This window comes from Coregonus lavaretus, assembly GCF_964263955.1.
Source record: "Coregonus lavaretus genome assembly, chromosome: 20".
NCBI lineage: Eukaryota > Metazoa > Chordata > Actinopteri > Salmoniformes > Salmonidae > Coregonus > Coregonus lavaretus.
The window spans coordinates 4,085,841-4,110,915 of record NC_140007.1 but is presented as its reverse complement, the minus strand read 5'-3'; the positions used below and the strand labels follow the sequence as shown (position 1 = coordinate 4,110,915).

At 43.6% G+C, this 25,075-nt stretch overlaps 1 protein-coding gene across 5 annotated transcripts in view; it reads right to left on the bottom strand.

The window, feature by feature from the left end:
- LOC311147827 (zinc finger protein 512B-like) overlaps nt 1-24,484 on the bottom strand; it is a 65,844-nt gene extending 41,360 nt beyond the window's left edge. The window contains exons 1-3 of one of the 5 annotated variants that reach the window (XM_084184619.1): nt 24,226-24,484; nt 23,526-23,739; nt 17,489-17,623 (exon numbers count right to left, since the gene is read on the bottom strand). In XM_084184619.1, the coding sequence (XP_084040745.1) occupies nt 17,489-17,621 (133 nt within the window). In that variant the 5' untranslated portion in view covers nt 17,622-17,623; nt 23,526-23,739; nt 24,226-24,484. The other 4 variants (XM_084184621.1, XM_084184620.1, XM_084184622.1 and 1 more) reach the window with 4 other exon arrangements.
- Nucleotides 24,485-25,075: the final 591 nt, after the last annotated feature.

The window sequence follows — 25,075 nt, the reverse complement described above, 5'->3', positions numbered from 1 at the left end:
CATAAGGTAAGGTATGAGAGATTACATGTAATCTTTGATTGGGTACTGATGGTAATGATGCAGAAAAACTGATGATATTCTTTGGGCATAAACATTTCCCCATTAGCTCTCTCAACTATTGCTGTCTAAACTACTGTTTGCACACATAGGCACCCTCTCACTAATAGGCTACACACACACCCATTCCCAACATATGCACGCATGCGCACACACACACACACACACACATACACACACACACACACACACACACACACACACACACACACACCTCACTTAAACAGTGTAAAGGGTGTGTATTAATATTCCTCAAACATAAGAAGAACATTGGCCTATTAGTTGTCTCACTTGCAGCAGGAGAGGTGATTCAGTCAGACGGTGCAGCTCCTGAGCTGGGAGGAAATTGAGCATGCATTTTAATTGCTGTCTTGGAAAATAAAGTCTCTTAAAAAAAGAGGCATAATTAATGAATTTCATTATTGGGTAATATATGTTCTTGTTGCTATGGGAATAAGGACCCACCTCTCTTAGCTACTATTACCATCCAGCCTCTTTCCTGATGAAAAAAACCGACACACAAATACACACATACACATACACACACAAGCACACGCGTGCACACACACACACAAGAACACATGTAAGTATAAATACAAGGACAGAGCTAACACACACACACACTGACACACACACACACTCATACACACACTCGCCATCTTTGTCAAAACACAATGCCTACTTTCTCTGTGAATCCCCCTCCCCAACATGAGCCTGGCAAACACACACCAGACAGCGCACGTACGTACGCACGCACGCACGCACACACACACACACACACACACACACACACACACACACACACACACACACACACACACACACACACACACACACACACACACACACACACACACACACACACACACACACACAACACACACACACACACACACACACACACACACACACACACACACACACCACCCTCCAGCTGTCTGCTGCAGCTGCACATTGTTCAACCTCTCTGGAGAGAGAAAACAGGATAGAAGAGAAGTGAGGAGAAAGAAAAGGGAAGGCATGCACAGAGAGGAGGAGAGGAGGAGAGGAGGAGAAGAGAGGAGAGGACATGAGAGAAGACAAGATTGGAGTGGAGGAGAAAAGAGGAATCAGGCCCCAGGAGTATTGCCAGCAGCCTGATGATCTCAATTAACCCGTGTTCCCCTAGCTACGCCCACCTGCTACCACTTTCCCTGAGCACACACACACACACACACAAACACACACAGCTTTTTGCTTTGACTTGTTACGGTGCATTACGGTGCACTAAATAATTTAAAACACAGCGACTAGGAAATACACACACACATACACACACACACACACACAAACAAACACCACAGCAACATAACAACACTTCTACAGCAGAGAGCAACCATTTGTTTTCCCTTTTACACATAGGAGCCTTTGTTTGTCTGGACTCAGAAGTTTGTAAACAGACACACAGACAGTTCAGAACAAATGCTCACTCCCAACCCCAGCAAATAACAGATATACAAACAATGCATGTACACACAGTATGGGTACATTATATTCATCTGTGGATCTGCTGTTTATACAGTACAGTCAGTCATTCCAGCCCATGTGTTTTAGAGATATAATGATGAGGGTGTGTGGAGCAGCTGGACCTAACAGTTATCTTCTCACTTGATCTCTCGCTCTCTCTCCATCTGGACACCAATTCTTCACACTCTCACCCTTTCTTTCTTTTTATACACTTCGCTTCCTCTTTCTTTCTCTTCTTTTCTTCTAGCAATTCTCCTCTAACTTGATATGTTTCCATTAACTTGTCCAGTGATTTTGTGTCGACATTTAAAAAGTTTGCATTGAAAATAGATGCTACAATTGGCTGCTAGGGTGCGTTTCCATTGAACTGTCTTGTGTCGATAAAAACAGCTGGACGTAATGGCGTCACACCAAAATAAAAGTGGTTGAAGATTTTCCATTAACCATTTAGGCAAATTGCGCATTAATAAATTGGCGACAGCCTGTATGCCCTCCCACCTCTCTGTTTCATGTCTCAGGTTGCCCGCGAAAGCCAGCATGGACAGAATGCAATAATTGACTAATATTTGCCATATTCTAATAATTCTCATTTGCCAACGTATCGCCACGGTCCGTGCCATGGTGAAACTTGCGCTCCTGAAGATCTGAAATAATTGCAACTTTCCAGCCAACCACCAGAAAAGCAAGGCAAAGCAATTAGCCATTATTGAAAGTCAGGACAATTCTTGTCCTGTAAAGAAACATTATTTTTTATAGTTTAACATTTTTATTTAGCAAGCAGTAGGCATTTAGAATGACGTGGAGTGGAGCTTTATGGTTCTGTGATTACATCACATGCCCTGTGTACCTTCACAATTATTTGTCAATCATAATTTATTCTAAAAACACAGTTTCCATCTTCATTTGTCGCAATAAAGAAAGTTTGTCAAAAGAAAAGTCCACCCCTGTCGAACGGATAAAAATGCAATCTTTAGAAAATGTCTCCTATATCTGCCGTTTCCATTACACACGTCACTATGATTTTTTTGAGACACTGCTTTTGTCGAATAAAGCTGGGTCAATGGAAAGCTGCCCCATCTCCTTCCATTTCCCTCTGAAATGTTCTAATAATCCTCTCACTCTGTCTGTCTCTCTCTCTCTCTCTAACTCTCTCTCTCCTTCTCTCTCTCCTCTGTCTGTCTGTCTGTCTGTCTGTCTGTCTGTCTGTCTGTCTGTCTGTCTGTCTCTCGCTCTCGCCTGTTTTCAGACAGTTAATAGGCAGACAGTAGGAACATACTAACATTACAGCCGCTCAGACAGTCGCTTCATGTAGCCCAGACACATTCATTTTCCCTTTCCCCCTCTGGCTGAGGGCCCGGCTTGGTGCACACACACACACACACGCACGCATACACACACAAACACGCACGCACACACACACACACTAGGACTAATCTTACTTCTCCATTCGATAGCACAAAGTTCACTACAAAGCATTCTTTATGAGCCAAGAATCCACAAACAGCACAGCTCAACTGTGGGGGTATCTTGTTACCAAAGAGGATATGTTACGCTAAAAAGAGCAGAATCAACAGAAAACCCAATACTCAATGATTTCTGCTGTATAATTGTGCATCCTGAATTGGCCCTTAGGACCTACATTGATTCTAGAGCATATTATACCAATGCCAGACTGCCTGGTATGCCTCACATCATTCTAAAGTTTAGAAAGATAGAATCAACAGAACTTAAATAAACCTTTTCTATCAGCCTATTGGCCCAAAAGCCAACAGTCTGCTCACTCTCATCCAATCACAGAAGCTCTGGATGACTGGACTTCCATTTGAAATCATGGAATATCAGGCCCAAGGGTGAAATGATATCAACAGTGTTTTGTGGACTTTTGTGGTCACTTAGGAGCTGCTGAAGCAAAAAAACACACATTGCTCTGAGAGAGATTGAATTCCTAGACAGTTTCCCAAGTAGGCCTACTACATTATTAGGATCAAGACTAAAAGGCTATAACTAGCTGTTGTTCAGGTTATTATTCATTATATACAGTGGGGAGAACAAGTATTTGATACACTGCCGATTTTGCAGGTTTTCCTACTTACAAAGCATGTAGAGGTCTGTAATTTTTATCATAGGTACACTTCAACTGTGAGAGATGGAATCTAAAACAAAAATCCAGAAAATCACATTGTATGATTTTTAAGAAATTAATTTGCATTTTATTGCATGACATAAGTATTTGATACATCAGGAAAGCAGAACTTAATATTTGGTACAGAAACCTTTGTTTGCAATTACAGAGATCATACGTTTCCTCTAGGTCTTGACCAGGTTTGCACACACTGTAGCAGGGATTTTGGCCCACTCCTCCATACAGACCTTCTCCAGATCCTTCAGGTTTCGGGGCTGTCGCTGGGCAATACGGACTTTCAGCTCCCTCTAAAGATTTTCTATTGGGTTCAGGTCTGGAGACTGGCTAGGCCACTCCAGGACCTTGAGATGCTTCTTACGGAGCCACTCCTTAGTTGCCCTGGCTGTGTGTTTCGGGTCGTTGTCATGCTGGAAGACCCAGCCACGACACATCTTCAATGCTCTTACTGAGGGAAGAAGGTTGTTAGCCAAGATCTCGCGATACATGGCCCCATCCATCCTCCCCTCAATATGGTGCAGTAGTCCTGTCCCCTTTGCAGAAAAGCATCCCCAAAGAATGATGTTTCCACCTCCATGCTTCACGGTTGGGATGGTGTTAATGGGGTTGTACTCATCCTTCTTCTTCCTCCAAACACGGCGAGTGGAGTTTAGACCAAAAAGCTCTATTTTTGTCTCATCAGACCACATGACCTTCTCCCATTCCTCCTCTGGATCATCCAGATGGTCATTGGCAAACTTCAGACGGGCCTGGACATGCGCTGGCTTGAGCAGGGGGACCTTGCGTGCGCTGCAGGATTTTAATCCATGACGGCGTAGTGTGTTACTAATGGTTTTCTTTGAGACTGTGGTCCCAGCTCTCTTCAGGTCATTGACCAGGTCCTGCTGTGTAGTTCTGGGCTGATACCTCACCTTCCTCATGATCATTGATGCCCCATGAGGTGAGATCTTGCATGGAGCCCCAGACCGAGGGTGATTGACCGTCATCTTGAACTTTTTCCATTTTCTAATAATTGCGCCAACAGTTGTTGCCTTCTCACCAAGCTGCTTGCCTATTGTCCTGTAGCCCATCCCAGCCTTGTGCAGGTCTACAATTTTATCCCTGATGTCCTTACACAGCTCTCTGGTCTTGGCCATTGTGGAGAGGTTGGAGTCTGTTTGATTGAGTGTGTGGACAGGTGTCTGTTATACAGGTAACGAGTTCAAACAGGTGCAGTTAATACAGGTAATGAGTGGAGAACAGGAGGGCTTCTTAAAGAAAAACTAACAGGTCTGTGAGAGCCGGAATTCTTACTGGTTGGTAGGTGATCAAATACTTATGTCATGCAATAAAATGCAAATTAATTACTTAAAAATCATACATTGTGATTTTCTGGATTTATGTTTTAGATTCCGTCTCTCACAGTTGAAGTGTACCTATGATAAAAATTACAGACCTCTACATGCTTTGTAAGTAGGAAAACCTGCAAAATCGGCAGTGTATCAAATACTTGTTCTCCCCACTGTACATATTATATTATTATACATACATATTATTACATAAGGGCAGCAGGTAGCCTGGCGGGTAGGAGCGTTGCTGGATCGAATCCCCAATCCTACAAGGTAGAAATCTGTCGTTCTGCTCTTGAGCAAGGTGGTTAACCCCCAACAACAACTGCTCCCCGGGCGCCGATGATGTGGATGTCGATTAAGGCAGTCCCCCACACCTCTCTGATTCAGAGAGGTTGGGTTAAATGCGGAAGACACATTTTGGTGTAATGCATTCCCTAGCTTTCCCCTTTGCTATTATCATGACAAACAATGTATCCATGTATCAGACCTGGGTTCAAATACTATTTCAAATATCTTAATTACTTTTACATACACTTGAAGTAAATATTCAGATTGATTTTATTTGAAAAGACAAGTAGTTGAATATTTGAATGTATTTGGAAATAGCTCAGTTGGTAGAGCATGGCGCTTGCAACACCAGGGTTGTGGGTTCGTTTCCCACGGGGGGCCAGTATGAAGATGTATGCACTCACTAACTGTAAGTCGCTCTGGATAAGAGCGTCTGCTAAATGAGTAAAATGTACTTGAAAATACTCAAATGCACTGACTCAAACACAGAGCATTCGGAAAGTATTCAGACTCCTTCCCTATGAGACTCGAAATTGAGCGCAGGTGCATCCTGTTTCCATTGATCATCCTTGAGATGTTTCTACAACTTCATTGGAGTCCACCTGTGGTAAATTCAATTGATTGGACACGATTTGGAAAGGTACACACCTGTCTATATAAGGTCAAACAGTTGACAGTGCATGTCAGAGCAAAAACCAAGCCATGAGGTCGAAGGAATTGTCTGTAGAGCTCCGAGACAGGATTGTGTCGAGGAACAGATCTGGGGAAGGGTACCAAAAAATGTCTGCAGCATTGACGGTCCCCAAGAACACAGTGGCCTCCATCAATCTTAAATGGAAGAAGTTTGGAACCACCAAGACTCTTCCTAGAGCTGACCGCCCGTCCAAACTGAGCAATCGGAGGAGAAGGGCCTTGGTCAGGGAGGTGACCAAGAACCCGATGATCACTCTGACAGAGCTCCAGAGTTCCTCTGTGGAGATGGGAGAACCATCCAGAAGGACAACCATCTCTGCAGCACTCCACCAATCAGGCCTTTATGGTAGAGTGGCCAGACGGAAGCCACTCCTCAGTAAAAGGCACATGACAGCCCACTTGGAGTTTGCCAAAAGGCACCTAAAGGACTCTCAGACCATGAGAAACAAGATTATCTGGTCTGATGAAACCAAGATTGAACTCTTTGGCCTGAATGCCAAGTGTCATGTCTGGAGGAAACCGGGCACCATCCCTACGGTGAAGCATGGTGGTGGCAACATCATGCTGTGGGGATGTTTTTTCAGCGGCAGGCACTGGGAGACTAGTCAGGATCGAGGGAAAGATGAACGGAGCAAAGTACAAAGAGATCCTTGATGAAAACCTGCTCCAGAGCACTCAGGACCTCAGACTGGGGCGATGGTTCACCTTCCAACAGGACAACGACCCTAAGCACACAGCCAAGACAATGCAGGAGTGGCTTTGGGACAAGTCTCTGAATGTTCTTGAGTGGCCCAGCCAGAGCCCGGTCTTGAACCTGATCAAACATCTCTGGAGAGACCTGAAAATAGCTGTGCAGCGATACTCCCCATCCAACTTGACAGAGCTTGAGAGGATCTGCAGAGAAGAATGGGAGAAACTCCCCAAATACAGGTGTACCAAGCTTGTAGTGCCATACCCAAGAAGACTCAAGGCCGTAATCGCTGCCAAAGGTGCTTCAACAAAGTACTGTCTAAAGGGTCTGAATACTTACACTACCAGTCCAGGGTTTTTCAGTCAATACTGAACATTTCAAGGACTTTGAACGTTTCTTCAAGTGCAGTCGCAAAAACCATCAAGCACTATGATGAAACTGGCTCTCATGAGCACCGCCACAGGAATGGAAGACCCAGAGTTACCTCTGCTGCAGAGGATACGTTCATTAGAGTTACCAGCCTCAGAAATTGCAGCCCAAATAAACGCTTCACAGAGTTCAAGTAACAGACACATCTCAACATCAACTGTTCAGAGGGGACTGTGTGAATCAGACCTTCACGGTCAAATTGCTGCAAAGAAACCACTACTAAAGGACACCAATAATAAGAAGAGACCTGCTTGGGCCAAGAAACACAAGCAATGGACATTAGACCGGTGGAAATTTGTCCTTTGGTTTGGAGTCCAAATTTGAGATTTTTGGTTCAAACCGCTGTGTCTTTATGAGATGCGGTGTGGGTGAACGGATGATCTCCGCATGTGTAGTTCCCACCGTAAAGCATGGAGGAGCTGTTATGGTGTGGGGGTGCTTTGCTGGTGACACTGTCTGTGATTTATTTAGAAATCAAGGCACACTTAACCAGCATGGCTACCACAACATTCTGCAGCGATACGCCATCCCATCTGGTTTGGGCTTAGTGGGACTATCATTTGTTTTTCAACAGGACAATGACCCAACACACCTCCAGGCTGTGTAAAGGCTATTTTACCAAGAAGGAGAGTGATGGAGTGCTGCATCAGATGACATGGACTCCACAATCCCCCAACCTCAACCCAATTGAGATGGCTTGGGATGAGTCGTACGGCAGAGTGAAGGAAAAGCAGCCAACAAGTGCTCAGCATATGTGGGAACTCCTTCAAGACTGTTGGAAAATCATTCCAGGTGAAGCTGGTTTAGAGAATGCCAAGAGTGTGCAAAGCTGTCATCAAGGCAAAGGGTTGCTATTTGAAGAATCTCAAATATAAAATATATTTTAATTTGTTTAACACTTTTTTGGTTACTACATGATTCCATATGTGTTATTTCATAGTTTTGATGTCTTCACTATTATTCTACAATGTATAAAATAGTACAAAATAAAGAAAAACCCTTGAATGTGTAGATGTGTCCAAACCTTTGACTGGTACTGTATGTAAATGTGATAGTTTTTTGTAAATACATTAGGTAACATTTCTAAAAACCTGTTTTTGCTTTGTCATTATGGGGTATTGTGTATAGATTGATGAGGGAAAAAAACAATTTAATCAATTTTTCTAGAATAAGGCTGTAACGTAACATAATATGGAAAAAGAAAATGGGTCTGAATACTTTCCGAATGCACTGTACACTCCCATGCATTTAACCCAGATATTTGAAGAAAGTATTTGAAAATACTCTCAAATACAATTTGGTAGACTATTTGGTTTTGATAACCATTCAAATACTCAAAAGTACTTGTTTTGGGCTGTGTATTTGAAAATTCTCAAATACACAGAAATAAATATTTTAAATACCAGATACTCAAATACACATGTATTTGAACCAAGGTCTCTCATGTACACTTAAGACACAGATCCAATTGCAGTTCAGACATCGCAATGTCCTAGTCAGTGACTCACACACACACCATCCTCTCTCATTTCCTCCCCACCTCCTCCATTCCCCCATCCCTTCATCTTGCCACACAGGAGGTGTTATTAGAAGATGAAGGGTTCTCATAGAAACTCACAGACACCAGACAGAGAAACCCACAACAAGTAAATGTATCAGACAAAACAAACATTACTAATCTATAACTCCTATCGATTGTAGCTTTGTGTTCTCACCAGTAAGCGAGTTTCGAGGGTTGGACATCGATAGAGAGGAGAAAGGCTTTGGGATAGATGCGGGAGAGGGAGGGTAGAAAGAGAGAGAGAAGTAGAGATAGGGAGAAAGAGGGAGGGGTGGGAGAAAGAGGGAGGGGTGGGAGAAAGAGGGAGCGGTGGGAGAAAGAGGGAGGGGTGGGAGAAAGAGGGAGGGGTGGGAGAAAGAGGGAGCGGTGGGAGAAAGAGGGAGGGGTGGGAGAAAGAGGGAGGGGTGGGAGAAAGAGGGAGGGGTGGGTGGGAGAAAGAGGGAGGGGTGGGAGAAAGAGGGAGGGGTGGGAGAAAGAGGGAGGGGTGGGAGAAAGAGGGAGCGGTGGGAGAAAGAGGGAGCGGTGGGAGAAAGAGGGAGGGGTGGGAGAAAGAGGGAGGGGTGGGAGAAAGAGGGAGCGGTGGGAGAAAGAGGGAGGGGTGGGAGAAAGAGGGAGGGGTGGGAGAAAGAGGGAGGGGTGGGAGAAAGAGGGAGCGGTGGGAGAAAGAGGGAGGGGTGGGAGAAAGAGGGAGGGGTGGGAGAAAGAGGGAGCGGTGGGAGAAAGAGGGAGGGGTGGGAGAAAGAGGGAGTGGTGGGAGAAAGAGGGAGCGGTGGGAGAAAGAGGGAGGGGTGGGAGAAAGAGGGAGGGGTGGGAGAAAGAGGGAGCGGTGGGAGAAAGAGGGAGGGGTGGGAGAAAGAGGGAGGGGTGGGAGAAAGAGGGAGCGGTGGGAGAAAGAGGGAGGGGTGGGAGAAAGAGGGAGGGGTGGGAGAAAGAGGGAGCGGTGGGAGAAAGAGGGAGCGGTGGGAGAAAGAGGGAGCGGTGGGAGAAAGAGGGAGGGGTGGGAGAAAGAGGGAGCGGTGGGAGAAAGAGGTAGCGGTGGGAGAAAGAGGGAGCGGTGGGAGAAAGAGGGAGGGGTGGGAGAAAGAGGGAGGGGTGGGAGAAAGAGGGAGCGGTGGGAGAAAGAGGGAGGGGTGGGAGAAAGAGGGAGGGGTGGGAGAAAGAGGGAGGGAGAAATGAAGGGACAGAAAGAGAGAGCTGCTATAAAAGAGATGCTCGGTCAGCAGATAGAGTCTGTGTGGTGGTGGGCTGGAGACGAGGGTCTACACTGTTGGTAGCCTGACATCTGAGAACCACGCAAGTGTGCCCTCCATCCTGTTACTGTTGAACTGCCACCCCCGCATTACCAGCGTCCCACCACACAGGGGGCACCAGACGGACAGACTCTCTGCTCTGGGGCCCAGAGGTAGGGTGATGTGGCCCCTAGACACTGATCTAATGACAGTTTTGCTTCCCTGACCTTAATGGTTAAGGTTAAGATTGGGTGAGGGAAAGCTGATCTTAGATCTGTGCCTAAATGCAACTTCTATCCCATAGTCAGGAGACTCGGTTAAAATACTTTCAGAAAAGCAGACTCCCTGCTCCCTGTATTGTGAGGTAATGCTATGATAGCATGTCATCACCTTAATGGCCATACAGCTCTCTCTCTAATGGTGCTACCATTTCCCCTGGTTAACACCCTATGCCCATGACTCTGGCATGCAGGCACACACACTAATCTATTCCAGACAGACACCCTCTCTGACCCCATCCTGTCCTGGTAGCTGTGTTTCGGGTATGGCCGAGTGACAACCCAACCGCACCACTTATTCTCAATGAGGATGAAGAGGGCGCCATGCTGCTTCTGTTACTGAATGAATCCCACTTTGTTTACATTTACAGTATAAAAACAAGAGGAAAACCACTGGGCCTCTGGGAAAACATAGGAAGTGTATGGAATGTCTCACTCACCCTATATTGTAATTATGACGCTATTTGATGGTTTGTCCTAAACATTTGTTTCCTGTATCTAAATGTGACAACAGACTCTAAAATGTCTGTCTGGGAAGCCTGTATCCGTATTGTTCTAATTCACTTCACAATATCAGTGAAACGCAACAATTCAGTGTGTATCCAGGCTAGTGTCTGGGGACAATTAGAGTGAATATGTTAACAGCCACTATAGTAGCTACAGCTGAGAGAACATCAATGGAAACACTGTTAGGAGTATAATGAGGTTCAATGAATGCATTCACCTCCAGAAATGTACTTAACACTTTAGCTTTTCCTCCACCTGGGGACAGGGGACGGGTTCACTTGGCTTGGCTATGGTATACAGTAGTGTTCAATACAGTATTATTCTACAGTCCTACTGTATATCCCTTGGTATTCACAGGAAATCTACAGAAACCGTGTGGGAACACTGGGTACTTTCAAGTCACCATAAGTGACATAGCCAACACCTTTCAGCCTGTTGCTGAAAGGCCTATAAAGTAACACATATATAACCACTAGCGGGATACTAGCAGCATGATGCTAACAACACAGGCCACATACTGGAATAGCATTGTCATTACTCACTAGTGAACCACAGCCAAGTTTGTATGCCTTCTCCCTCACAGGACCACAACTGAAATTAAATTACCCTTTTAACTTTTTCTTTCTGTTTTTACCCTTGGTCATTTGGAAGGAATATACTCTTGTTATCCTATCTGAGAGGTCATACAGTACCTCAAAAAATAGTTATGGATATAAGTGCATTTTGTATATTAAAATACCTAAACAAACTAAACCTCACTAGTGTTGTGAGCTTCCACCTCTTCTCTTTCCCGCTTTCCCTCCCTCTTTCCCTCTCTTTCCCATTCTGGCTCTGATTCCCAGTGCTGTGGGAGAACCAGGTGTGGGACTCTTGTCACAATAATTTGAGCCTGAGGGCACGCTCTTTTGCAATTTCGACCTGTTAAAGCCGGCACTCTTCAATTTTCAAACCCTAGCGCCAGGATTCATAATTTACCTGTTTTAAATGAGATCGCTTGCGCTGAGGTGGGAGTGGTGGCAATATCTGAGGTGTGTCCTTAAAAACAGGTACTAAAGTGCCAATATGCGTTGGAGAGGATATTGAAGACCAACCGAAAGCTGGTCTTAGCGGTAACGTGGTTGTTTATGGTGTGGATTTAGAAAGAGGAAGCGCAGCCTATCCAGCTGAGACGAACCGTGCCTATTTGCACATGAAACAAGAGAGATGTGTTTTTTTGTGCCCGTAAACCTTGTATTTAGAAACATAAAAACTCATGTTTTTTTCCCATTTCGTAAAATTTGATTAAAAACCAAGCATAGCCTCCCCTCCTCTCAATGAAGGCATTTCTGGGTGGGGAACGACCAATGGGTGGGAATCCCTTTGCTTTTTGTTTCACATCCATGGCCTTATTAACACTAAAGATAACAATTACATCATTAATAATACATTCATTTTTTTTAAACAATGGCAACGCTAGCTATTCTCGCTTGGAATTTGAAAGGCCTAAACTCACCTATTAAACGTTCCAGCTGTCTTGATAGCCTAACAAGAAAACATATTGATATAGCAATGTTACAAGAAACACACCTGCTCCAAAAGGACGAACATAAAATAGAGAACTATTTGTAAAAACTGGCTGCTTTTTCATCAGCCCCAAACAAAATTAAAGGTGTAATCATAATGATACATAAGAAACTCAAAATTACCATCTTGGGTAAAGGCAAAGACCAAGAAGTCATAATCACTTTACTTAAATGTATCCATAACGGAAAGAACAATTCCTTTATTAATGTGTATGCTCCGAATTCATATGATCCTACATTTTTTGATTCTCTGAACAGCATATTGTTAGGATTAACTGATTTCCATCTGGTTATCGGGCCAGACATGAATGCCATTTTGGACATGCGGGACAAATCTAATTAAACCAACTACAATCCACATGCAACCAAGGCTCTCCAGCATATACTCTCTGATTACAACTTCAAGACAAGTAAGACAAGTAGAGAAAAACACTAGAAAAAATATTAGCAAAAGTAGAAACCTGCAAAGTTTTGTAGGAGCTCGAGGCGAGGCTACCATGTTCGTCGTTGCTATCCTCTTCTCTCAACAGAGTAAGCCACCTCGCTGAGAGCCCAAATCTCTCTCAATGAACTCAAAAGGATATTGGATAGCATGAATAAAGGCAAATAACCTGGATGGGACAGTAAGTCTATTTAAAATATTGGAATCAATTAGGTACACTAATGCTCTAAATGACTAATATAGCCGTTCACAAAGGTTCATTTGGGAGAGATGTGAACACAGCACTAATTTAGCTTTTATAAACAAATATTAGATTTTGTTTGATTTAAAAAACGTTACTATAACAAAAGCTGGTTCAACAGCAATGCGTCTGGTATCTTTCTTATCCTGGCCATGCACAAGTAGCCTATCCATAAAAGGTTTCTAAATGGTCTACTCGTGAGGCTTTTTCCGACATGCATTTGCATTAGGTCTATTCACAATTCACATAGGCCTACCTGCAGTGCTCCATTCGGCTTGTAACAATCCCCATTTACAAAGAGTGCCTCTTGTCCAGTTACCAAAAACGCGCTCCTCCAAACATAGACTATTCGCATTTTTCGGTCCCATAACGCCATATCAATGATAGGCCTAGGCTATATCTTGCTTATTGAGAATGTGCCTCACACATACAATACCAGTTACGGGAGCCTAGTATTTTTTATTAGAGAAGTGTGATGCGTAAAGGCTTATACTCGTTGAAGCCAATTACAACAATGTTGACTGTCAACACTCCAAACATTGAGCAAACACTATACATTTTTTTTTACTGTTAGTATCACTCGTTACTGTAGCCTATGCTATTTAATAAACTGTAGGATCAATCTACAATGGACTAGGATGAGAATATTCAGTGCCCCCAGCCAAATTGGAGTTGAGACAAGGCAAAGACTCCAGAGTTACGCAGTGGTCTAAGGCACTGCATCGCAGTGCTAGCTGTGCCACTAGAGATCCTAGTTCGAGTCCAGGCTCTGTCGCAGCCGGCCGCGACCGGGAGACCCATGGGCGGTGCACAATTGGTCCAGCATCGTCCAAGGTAGGGGAGGGTTTGGCCGGCAGGGATGTGGGTTCGTTTCCCACGGGGGGGCAGTATGAAAAAAAAATAAACATGTATGCATTCACTAACTGTAAGTCGCTCTGGATAAGAGCGTCTACCAAATGACTCAAATGTAAATGTAAAGACCGTCAATAACCTACAGAGCTTGAGACAAACACATGCAGTATTAAGCCATGGAACACCTTGATTGGCCAGTGAGTGGCCAAGCCCTCGTCACACCTACAACTTGTTTACTCATCAAAACCCAGCCCTTTCGCGCCACCACCAGCTATTGTGCTCATCCAAACGGCTGTGCAAATACCTCAAATATTTCTGACCCACCCCTGGACCTATAGCGCTACCGCCAGCCCTTAAATTCACCGTTAGGTTTGTTAAAATAGAGCCCTGCGTGATTTATATGCAGATGTTTCATGAGCAATAAATACAGGAAGGTATAAACCATGGCACACTGAGTACTGGGAACAATCCGTGTATCCATCAGTCAACTGGTGTGTCAGTTAACATTCGTCCAGCCAAAGGAAGTTAAACATTAACTAACCAGTCACGGGAGGGTTAGAGAAACAGAACAGCGCATAACACATAACAACGGGTCAGGACTTTTTCCTGACCACGTGACCTGACCAGGACAAACTCTGGGAACTAGTTATAAACAACAACAAGGGCCCATGGTTATATTCCTGGACGTTGAGTCCTGATCCTGCACATAGCCACCAGAATAACCTGCTCTTATAAGCTCTCATATGCACTTTCCACTGTTTTAACTTCTATTCATTGTTATGTTTTATGTTGTGTTGTGTGTAACTATATGTATGCTGCTCTCTTGGCCAGGGCTAATTTGAAAAAGAGATGTCAATCTCAATGTGACTTCTCTGCTTAAATAAAGGATAAAAACAATTCACTCTGGTTGACTCAGTAAAGCAACTAAGCAAGTTAAGCAACATATATCATAACCATCATTTGTATTCACTGCTTATTCTAGTATACGTTATATTTCCATATCATCTTAGATTCAAATGATATGCGACAGGGAGGGGAGGTAGGGACAAACAGCCTCATTGTCATGACAAACACAAACACCATCTTTACCAAACACACACTTAGGGTTGGGCGGTATCCAAATTCTGTACCATACCGTGCAATACGTATAACCGAATGTGCACACAAGGGGCGCACAAACAATTTTAGACAACAGGGATCTTGATCCAGGAGGGGATTGAATGTCTCTGCTGTAACCAATAAGCTTGATCTTGACATCTAGCCACTTAGCTAGCAAGTTAGCAAACCAAATGCATAGCTGGAGCCCTGAGCTGGATATCATTTATTTGACACATTTTAGATTTCTTATAGTTATACTTAACTTATAGTTATAAGCATGGCGGGAGTGCCCCCCCCCCCGGTATACGGTATAAACGGTATATAGCCCAAGCCTAAAAAACACGCAACACAAACGCACACAGACACTCCCCTCTAAATGCCTTGCTTCCATGCCATCACTAACTCCAATGTAAGTGCATATGATCAAGAGGGTTCATCTAATTACTACCCAAGACCATACACTACTTTATTGTCATGCTTTCCATTTTTTATTAATGCTTTGGCTGAAGTTAACAACACACACATAAACACAAACACATTTGCACGTATACATAGGGAAACAATTTCCCCCTTTTCTTTCCTAAATTGTCAAATCTAGACCTCTCACTATGGCAAACAGCAGTCAGACATAACAAGGAGCATGCTCACGCTCACGCACACACACCACGACGGGTAAAACATTCACATCCACAGTACATAGCTGAATATTAACACAGAATTTAAATATTCCTAGGACGTGTAGGAGGCTAAAGCCGGTGGACTCTCATTGGTCTGGCCTGAGACACTGTGTTGTAGCAACCAAACAACTGCCAACTATTTGCCCTCACAAAAAAAAAACACCAACCCATTCCACCATTTAACCCTCACTAATCCTACTCCAGGCCCACAGTCTGGGAGGACACAACACTACCACTCAACACCCTCTGCAACTCTTCTGCAGTAAAACCACGCAATCCCAAGTACTTCTCTGCAGCTGTCACCACAACCTCTATTTTCTGTGATTTACGTTCCATTTCTGCAGTACAGTTGACAACCACTGTCACGATCGTCGGATATAGAGGACCAAGGCGCAGTGTGGAAGGTGAACATACTTATTTATTAAATGATACACGAACAAAACAACAAATCGATACGTGACGTCCACAGGTGCAAAACACAAACCAACACAGAACAAGATCCCACAAACACTGTGGGAAAACCACCTGACTAAATATGGTTCCCAATCAGAGACAACCAGCAACAGCTGATACTCGTTGCCTCTGATTGAGAACCACTCTGGCCAACATAGATATACAAACTAGACTAGACACAACGAGCACAAAACATAAACTCTACACACCCTGGCTCAACTTAAAAGAGTCCCTAGAGCCAGGGCGTGACAACCACGGCTATGAATGCTAAGAAACCCACCTTACTGAAGCACATGTTATTCCTATCACTCTCTATTGGTCTCTTCCTACTCACAGGAATCCTCTCAGGATCCCTCACCCTGTCCCCATCTTCCTCTACTGCTCTCTTCACTGCTTCAACATATGACACTTTCTGTACTACTCTGACCCTGGCAAACTTAACCTGCCTTTCTCTCACCGGACATCTCCGATACTACACATTCCTTCATCTCATGCCCTCCTGCACACTTCTCACATCTACGAATCTTCCTCCTACACACTGCTGCAACATGACCATCAGCTTGAAACCTAAAACAGCGTAGTATTTTCTGAACAAAAGCTCTCATGGGATAACTGACACATCCTAACTCGACCTTGTCGGGAAAAGACTCTGCATCAAAACTCAGCAAGACAGACAATGTCTTCTCCGTTTCACCATGCTCTGCACCGGGTCTGCGTTGCACCAAATGGTGAACGGCACAGACACCAGGAATCTTCCATTTCAGCTGATCCTCCTCAACACTTAATGCCACCCCCGTTATCATTCCTTTCAACAGTGCCCTGCTCCGGAGAGTAAAGCAATTCACAGTTCTTGTCCCTAGTCGCGTGGTCCGGAGCATCCGCTCCCTCTGGACAGAAGAAACACAATAAATCCTCACGAGTTCACTTCCGAGTTACTTTCACCGACTCAACAGTTCCCAATCTCTTCTCCACCAAACCTGACACCACATACGGATCAGCCAGAATACAAGGATCCATTCTCTCCACAAATCTCACTCCCACTGGACCAGAATCATCCCTGTCATCACGAGGACAAGGCTTGAACTCGCCGGTCCTCACCCCAGTTACTTCATCCTTCCTCTCATCACGTTCAATTTCTTTCTGTTGCTCTTCCAAAAGTGATATCCTCCATTCCATATTCACTCAAAACATGTTCCACTTTTCTCCTTTTTTTCTTGTACACCATCTTCTCCTTAATCAGATCTTCCAGAAGGCTTGTGCAATCCCCCACTCCATATTTACTCACAATATGTTCCACTTTCCTCCTTTTTTCCCCGTCAACTCAGCCCTTTTACCGCCCAACTCAGCCCTGTCAATGAACGCCCTTCTCCCTTCCAACCGCTCTCATGAGAGCTGTGCTGAAACAAAGCCCATACACAGTGACTGTGCATGGTTGTGATCAGAGATCACTTACTGTGTTTGCTGTTCTCAGGGGCTGTGGTGGTGGTCCTGGCAGCCTCCTGGGGGTGGGCCTGTTTTGGGGGACGACCCCTTGACGCCCCCCCTGATGACAGCTTCCCCAGCCGGGGGATACTGGGGGTCTCCATGCCTGGGGACAGGAGAGGGAGGTTAATATACAGGTACAGTTATGTAAGTTATGTTTATGGTCGTCTGCATCTATGGTCGTCTGCAGTTGACTGGTTGTACACACTAATCTGTAATCACAGTGTCATGACGATGATATGAAGTTTCAGGAACTTTGGTAGTCTAACTTGCAAACAGGTCAATATTAGATTCACACTAAATGTAACAAACATGTAATCAACATAAAGAAATTCCTTGCTAAAAGTATTTTTCTGCAATTCTCTCTCAACATTCAGTAAAATGACTTTTCCAGCCCTGGTAGCATTATTTAAGCTATGCAGATAGAGGCAACGCCATCGTCCTAAGGTGAAAAGAGAGCATGAACTTCCATGTTTCATTTAAAAATCAATACTTTCAGTTACATATTAACTGAACTCCATGGTCAGCCACTTAAGAGTGGAAGGGAGTACAGTAGTACAGAACCAATGGACCAAAATGGAGAGAGAGAGAGAGTGATGGAGTGACAGTGAGAGAGAGAAGAGAACTAGCAGTAATAGACACATTTTGATTTCTAAGCACTTTACAATAATAAGTTAGCATTGTGTTGAAGAGAAGTCCGAGGAGGGACTGAAATCAAGAATTGCATCGATATATTAGGCTGGACTACCTCATCATTCCACTATCTATAGCTTCTTAATGCATTTCTAATTCCATTTAGAGACCATTAAGTTTAATGGGCTGGAGTGTAGCCTCCATGCCTGGTCCATGTACAGTCAGTTCAATTGAGTACAGGCTTAACCGAATGAACAACAAAGACGGAATGCAATATGACATTTTATTAAATAGTTTGGGGAATGGCCTCGTCTCTGTGGGAAAATCTTCAGAGCCAGATGATGTAATGGCAGGTAGCCCCATGTATGCCATGTTGATTCTGGCCATCATCGCCACAGCACACTGGCTAATGGCTAATGAATGATTGCTGACCAGTGGAGGCTCCTCAGAGGAGGAAGTGAAACATTAAAAAAGTTATAATTTTTAGATAAAACTATACTAAATATATTCACGCCACAAAGTAACTGTTTAAAACACACAGTTTTGCAATGAAGGTCTACAGCGGCCTCAACAGCACCCTCTTGGATAGCTCCATGGTGTAGCCGGAGGACTGCTATTTTCTGTCCTCCTCTGCGTACATTGACTTCAATACAAACCTAGGAGGCTCATGGTTCTCAACCCCTTCCATATACTTACACAGTAATTATGACGACATCCTGAGGATGTCCTCCAACCTATCAGAGCTCTTGCGGTATGAGCTGACATGTTGTCCATCCAATCAAATGATCAAAGAGATACATCTAGCTCCTGAGTGGCGCAGTGGTCTAAGGCACTGCATCGCAGTGCTAACTGTGCTACTAGAGATCCTGGTTCGAATCCAGGCTCTGTCGCAGCCGGCCACGACCGGGAGACTCATGGGCGGCGCACAATTGGCCCAGCGTCGTCCAGGGTAGGGGAGGGAATGGCCGGCAGGGATGTAGCTCAGTTGATAGAGCATGGCGTTTGCAACGCCAGGGTTGTGGGTTCGTTTCCCATGGGGGGCCAGTATAAAAATAAAAAAAATGTATTCACTAACTGTAAGTCGCTCTGGATAAGAGCGTCTGCTAAATGACTAAAATGTAAATGTAATGATCTATTACTAAAAGCAGCTAGCACTGCAGTGCATAAAGTGGGGTGAGTAGTTGACTCAAAGAGAGAGCAAGACAATAGTTGAACAGTTTTTAACTAATTTATTTATTCAAAAATTAAGGAGAAGCAGCAGAGAGAGCGATAGAGAGCTAGCTATATTTAATTGTATTCTTTTAATTATTGGTTTAAATTTCAATTACTTAGCTAATGCAGCTAATTTAGCCTACTCAACAACCTGACTTAAACAGAGAGGAATGCTATTTATGTTAGCTAGCTGGCTAAGGCTATCCAACACTGCAACTCTTCCAAGTCAAGGTAAGCTCCGGTTTTACTAATTGATTGCCACCGGGGCCCGCCGGTGTAACTGCTAAACTGCTTGCTGTACACTGTACTGTGTGATTGTACACATGGATTGGATTGTGGGTTTACTGACACGTTAGTTCTAGTTTGTTGACTATAATGTTAATATGGGGACAACAAAGTAGGCTGTGTAGCGGTTAGCGGCTATGGTATGAAGGTTTGGTTTGGAAAGGTCTTTGCGCCTGGTCACAGTAGGTGAGAGAAGGAATGATATAACAAACAAAGTGATGATGCTGTATGTGACTGCTATGAAAGTGAACTGTGTGTGCGGGTGATCAGGGGTCAAATCAAATCAAATCAAATTGTATTTGCCACATGCTTCATAAATGAAAATGAAATACAGAAGAATTCACACCCCTTTGCTATGACAATCCAAATTAAGCTCAGGTGCATCCAATTTCCTTTGATCGTCCTTGAGATGTCACTACAACTTGATTGGAGTCCACCTCTGGACTCCCCATCTAACTTAACAGCTAGAGAAAATCTGCAAGGAAGAATGGGATATGCAAAGCTGATGCAGACATATCCAAGACGACACAAAGCTGTAATCGCCGCCAAAGGTGCTTCTACAAAGTATTGACTCAGAGGTGTGAATACTTACGTGAATTAGATATTTCTGTAAAATTTCTAAAAACATGTTTTCACTTTGTCATTATGGGGTATTGTGTGTAGATGGGTGAGAAACTAAATCTGTGTAATCCACTTTGAATTCAGGCTTTAACACAACAAAATGTGGAATACGTCAAGGCACTGTATGTACATATAACTAGGTAAAAAGTGACTAGGAAACAGGATAGATAATAAACAGTAGCAGCAGCATATGTGATGAGTCAAAAAAAGTTTCTGCAAAAAGGGCCAATGCAGATAGTCTGGGTATAACTATTTAGCAGTCTTATGGCTTGGGGTTAGAAGCTGTTCAGGGTCTTGTTGGTTCCAGACTTGCTGTGCGGTAGCAGATAGAACAGTCTATGACTTGGGTGGCTGGAGTCTTTGATCATTTTTAGGGCCTTCCTCTGACACCGCCTGGTATAGAGGTCCCAGATGGCAGGGAGCTCGGCCCCAGTGGTGTACTGGACCGTACGCACTTGCGGTCGGATGCCAAGCAGCTGCCATACCAAGCGGTGATGCAGCCAGTCAAGATGCTTTCAATGGGGCAGCTGTATAGACTATCTTCTTTCATGATATGCACAGAAAAGAATAGCATTATATTTTCAAAAGTATGGGAGTCTAGAGTTCATATTTCATAACCTCCGCAGGCTTTTCGAGTTTCCTATGCGTGAGTCAATAGCAAAATAATACACTTGATTTATGCTACATAGCATGCTAAATGTGTCTGATCAGATATTAGAAAACTAATAGATGAGCTGACGGAGATTCAGTGAAACAAAAGGACACTGATTGATTATAAGACAAGTCAAGGGCTTTTAGTCGGGATATAGCCTAGGCTACTACGCGAGTGAAGAGCAGAATAATCCATCTGTTATACTAGGCTAGTGTAGGCTAAATAGCTAGCTAACCTGCTAGCAAAATGTTCTGATAATACTGTTAGATGAGCAAACTAGACTAAAGACTATCATCATGAACACTCACCTCAATTTGGCTCACATTGATTTCGTGAAAACTAAAATCTGACATTGATTGATTTATCATGACGAGTCCCCATGCTTGTCTCAAAGCAGCATGAAAACGCTGTCCCAATCGTAATGGTGCTGAAATTATGGTTGACCACACATGGCTATTGCTTTAAAGTATTTAAAACGGTTGGATGACTTTGGGAGTTTCAGTAAGCAACAATATGATAAATGCCTTCAATGGCATTAGCCAACTTTATTCCAATATGTTCATCATTCAGTGATATTCATTCCCACAGTAATTATTGATCGATCCATCCAGTTGTGGTTAAGAAAACGTGCATGCATCGTGGTGGCCTTTGCTAAGTGATTAGCGAATCGACATGCCTCGCAATGTTTAGAACTGCCACGAGGATGGTAACAGCCTAGTAACAGGCGCTGCCTAGCAACCATCATTATGAAGCATCAAATCTCATGAATGTGCATTGCTTATGCCAGACTTAGCTATGACTAGTCTTATTTTTGGTTGGTGCAATAGGTGTAAATTCTGATCCCAAAGTCGGACGTAGCTATGCCCGACCTAGCCTTTAAGACCAACTTCTGTACGCCCAACTGGTGCAACTGGCCCCAGATCAGCTAGATGCAGGCAAGAGTGTGCAAGGCGGTACTGAATGTGTCACTGTTTGTCACCTTGATTACTCCAATTTTTCTCTCGACCTGTGCACCTACGTTAAAAACGTTCATTTGTAGGCTAGGTTGTAGCAACCCCATGATGGGTTTAGGGCAAATTTCGAGTATCAAGTAGTAGCCTATACCTATCGATGTTACATTGAGCTGGGTGAATGGAATATGAAGGAGAGTCATCCAATTTGCTGTAATAGAAATAAGCACCGACCGCCACTGTTTCTGACAATGACTAATTATGCTAATTAAAATGTATTTCAGTTAGGCCTAACATCATGCTTTCTCAACGTAGTATGCGTATATTCATGTCATTCCCCTAATTAATTACTACAGTACACAAAGGGTCATTCATGTGGTGGCTCAGGTAACAATCTTCTAATTTCACCTTGTATGGTGGTGTGGGGTGGTTTCGGAGAGTTGTGTTGTGTGTACGTATAAAAAAAATTATAATCACAAAGATGTCTACTTGTGAAACTGAATTTCACACACACAGACATGCATGCAAACACACACATGCACACACGTGCACACACATCCGCACACTGGGAAGCCCTGGGCCCTGTGCATTACAAGGCAGGGGAGGTATATGGTTGTCCCACATATTTTACTGTATCCTGTCTGTAAGGATACGTGAGCCATGGTGGAAATCCATATAGAGAAGCAGGGCTGAGAGTTTGATAGGAGTTTCATACACTAGGCCAGACAGACAGAGCCAGAGAGACATTATGCACGTTCATAGTCCTAAGACTAGACAGTTTATTGTGTCCCTATTGTTTCTTGACTGACTGTCCTGTCTATAACATTGTTGGCACTAAAACAAATTCATTTTTGTTGATTTGTTTATTGATGTACCATGGTTGATTTTTGATTTGCAATACAGTTTTCAATTCAACTAAATTCAAAAAATATAGTTTATATTCTATATTCACAGTATAGAATATTCTATACTCACAGTTACTGTACACCCAATTGAAGTGAACACACAGTCAAGGCACTGTTACGACTACCGTGCATACATACTTGTGGTGCACCTTGAACACACAGTCAACAAACACACACTTTTGAGGTAGACCTGATCAAAGCTGAGAGAAGCCACACACACACACAGTTTCTGAGTTATTAAGTAATACCACTGTATTACTGTTTTACAACACTGTTACTGCTACATTAGAACTATTATACTGCTACTTTAGTAGTATTGCATACATTTGATAGCCAACTTTCCAATTCATGACAGTTAGAAACCAAGACATTATACAGCTGGCTGCAACCAACGCTGAAAACCAGAAGCCTCCTATTGAATGAAATAAAAGCCTACTAGGGAATGAACAGTGGAGCTATTTGGGGAATGTAACACTTACATGTTTGAAGGCTGCACAGGCACACAGTCAATCAAAAACCTAATACAACCTGCCATATTCACCTCTAGGGCGCATAGAATGCATGTGACATATCTGGGTGAAAACGGCAGTTTGAGTTGGGTCTGTCTCATTCTAGATGGTTACATTATAGCAACATTGTTTGCATGTGAAATATTGCTACATTGGTGCATTTGAACGCTACTGCATACAATGTTTACAGTGCTGTTGATGAATATCATCAGGACGTTGGCTTCTAGAAGACCACACCTACCTGGAATGTCGGAGTCACCCAGCACGAGCGGCCGGGTGGCCCGGGTCACCCACGTGAGGGTCAGGCCGTAGGGCTACACCTAGCGCGGTATATGCGCCTTTCGCGGGGTTACATGGCAATCACACCTGCCTGTCTTGAGCGTAGGTGCAGGAAGGTTGATGCAGGCGGACTGACAGTCGTCACGGTCGGTCGTTAGCCACGCGCCTAGCCCCCGCTGTGAATCCGAGGAAAGAGTAGGAGGGGGCAATGAAGAAGAAGAGGGAGCGGGAGGAGGAAAAGGGAAATGCCAATTTAAATCCTAGAGACTTTCACCTTATTTCCAGCCTTCACGTGCCCCATCTCGTGCATTAATATGTCAACCACGAGGCACTTATTCAACCTCAATCGTCTCGTTGGAAAACTCAAGAAAATGAAAATCAGCAGGCAGGAAAGATAGAGAGGTCTCCGACTCCTTGAAGAGAATAATTTAAATAGAAGGTTTTATATAGGCAGTGAAGCAAAATGGCGACTTTAATACGAAGGAGGGGTATAAAAATCCTTGCGCTGGCTGGAGCTAAAGGGAGGCACATAAATATGTTTAGTGCAGTAATTTTCGACAGCTGCAAGAGAGTTGGTTAGAGTAAAATAAAACGAACCAGAGGAAAAAATGAACGAAAAGATTCGACCTCGGTCGCATTCGGTGCCGTCTGCAGTTCCTTACCTCGGGATTATTTCGTTTTTTTAAATACGGATATTATCTTCTCCGCTGTGTACAGTAATATAGTAAGTAGTGTGTTGGGTCATGCGCGTATCCACTCTACCTTTGACAGTTGCAACTACAGTCTTCAGGCAACTTGCAAACTCTCGCGTTATTATTAATGTTATCGAGCAAATAATATTCGGGGTTTCTGCCTAATAAACCCGAAACAAAACTGACGGTTTGATGCAGCTCATCCGATGTAACGCCATTCGGTCATGACCAAAAAGGGTTAGGCTAAATTCTTAAAACCAGCTTTGTTAAACGTTTTAATCTGGTAGGCATAATATTACTAAACATTCGGCATTTATCGTTAATCGCAGTTTCAGGTAGTCAATTGAGCGCACAGCAAACATAACCCCTAGATTGTAATGTGTCTTTGTACTGTTTCGTGGGCATCATGCCAGTCAATCCAAAAAATAAACCACTGTTAGGGTAGCAATCGAAACTTGCATATTGATACTGGGACAGAATAGAATAGGCTGTTCTGCTCTTATCAGAAACGGATCAATCAGTTTGATATAGAATGTGAAATAAGCTACGACTGTTATGGTTGAGCATTGCTGAGCTGTCATTTTATTCCAACAAACTGTAATGCAATTTCGAAAAACAAGGTCACTTGGTATGAAAGTTTCGCTTATTTTGCCCACTAAAAAACGATTATTTATTATTTATTATTATTATAATTATAATTATAATTATATTTCTGTTCAAGTCAGCAAGCTTCTGTATGAGCGGCTAAATGTCCCCATGTTACTCTGTTAATGATATGTAGGTCTAATGTATGTGGCCTGTAGGCCTACTTATGTAGCCA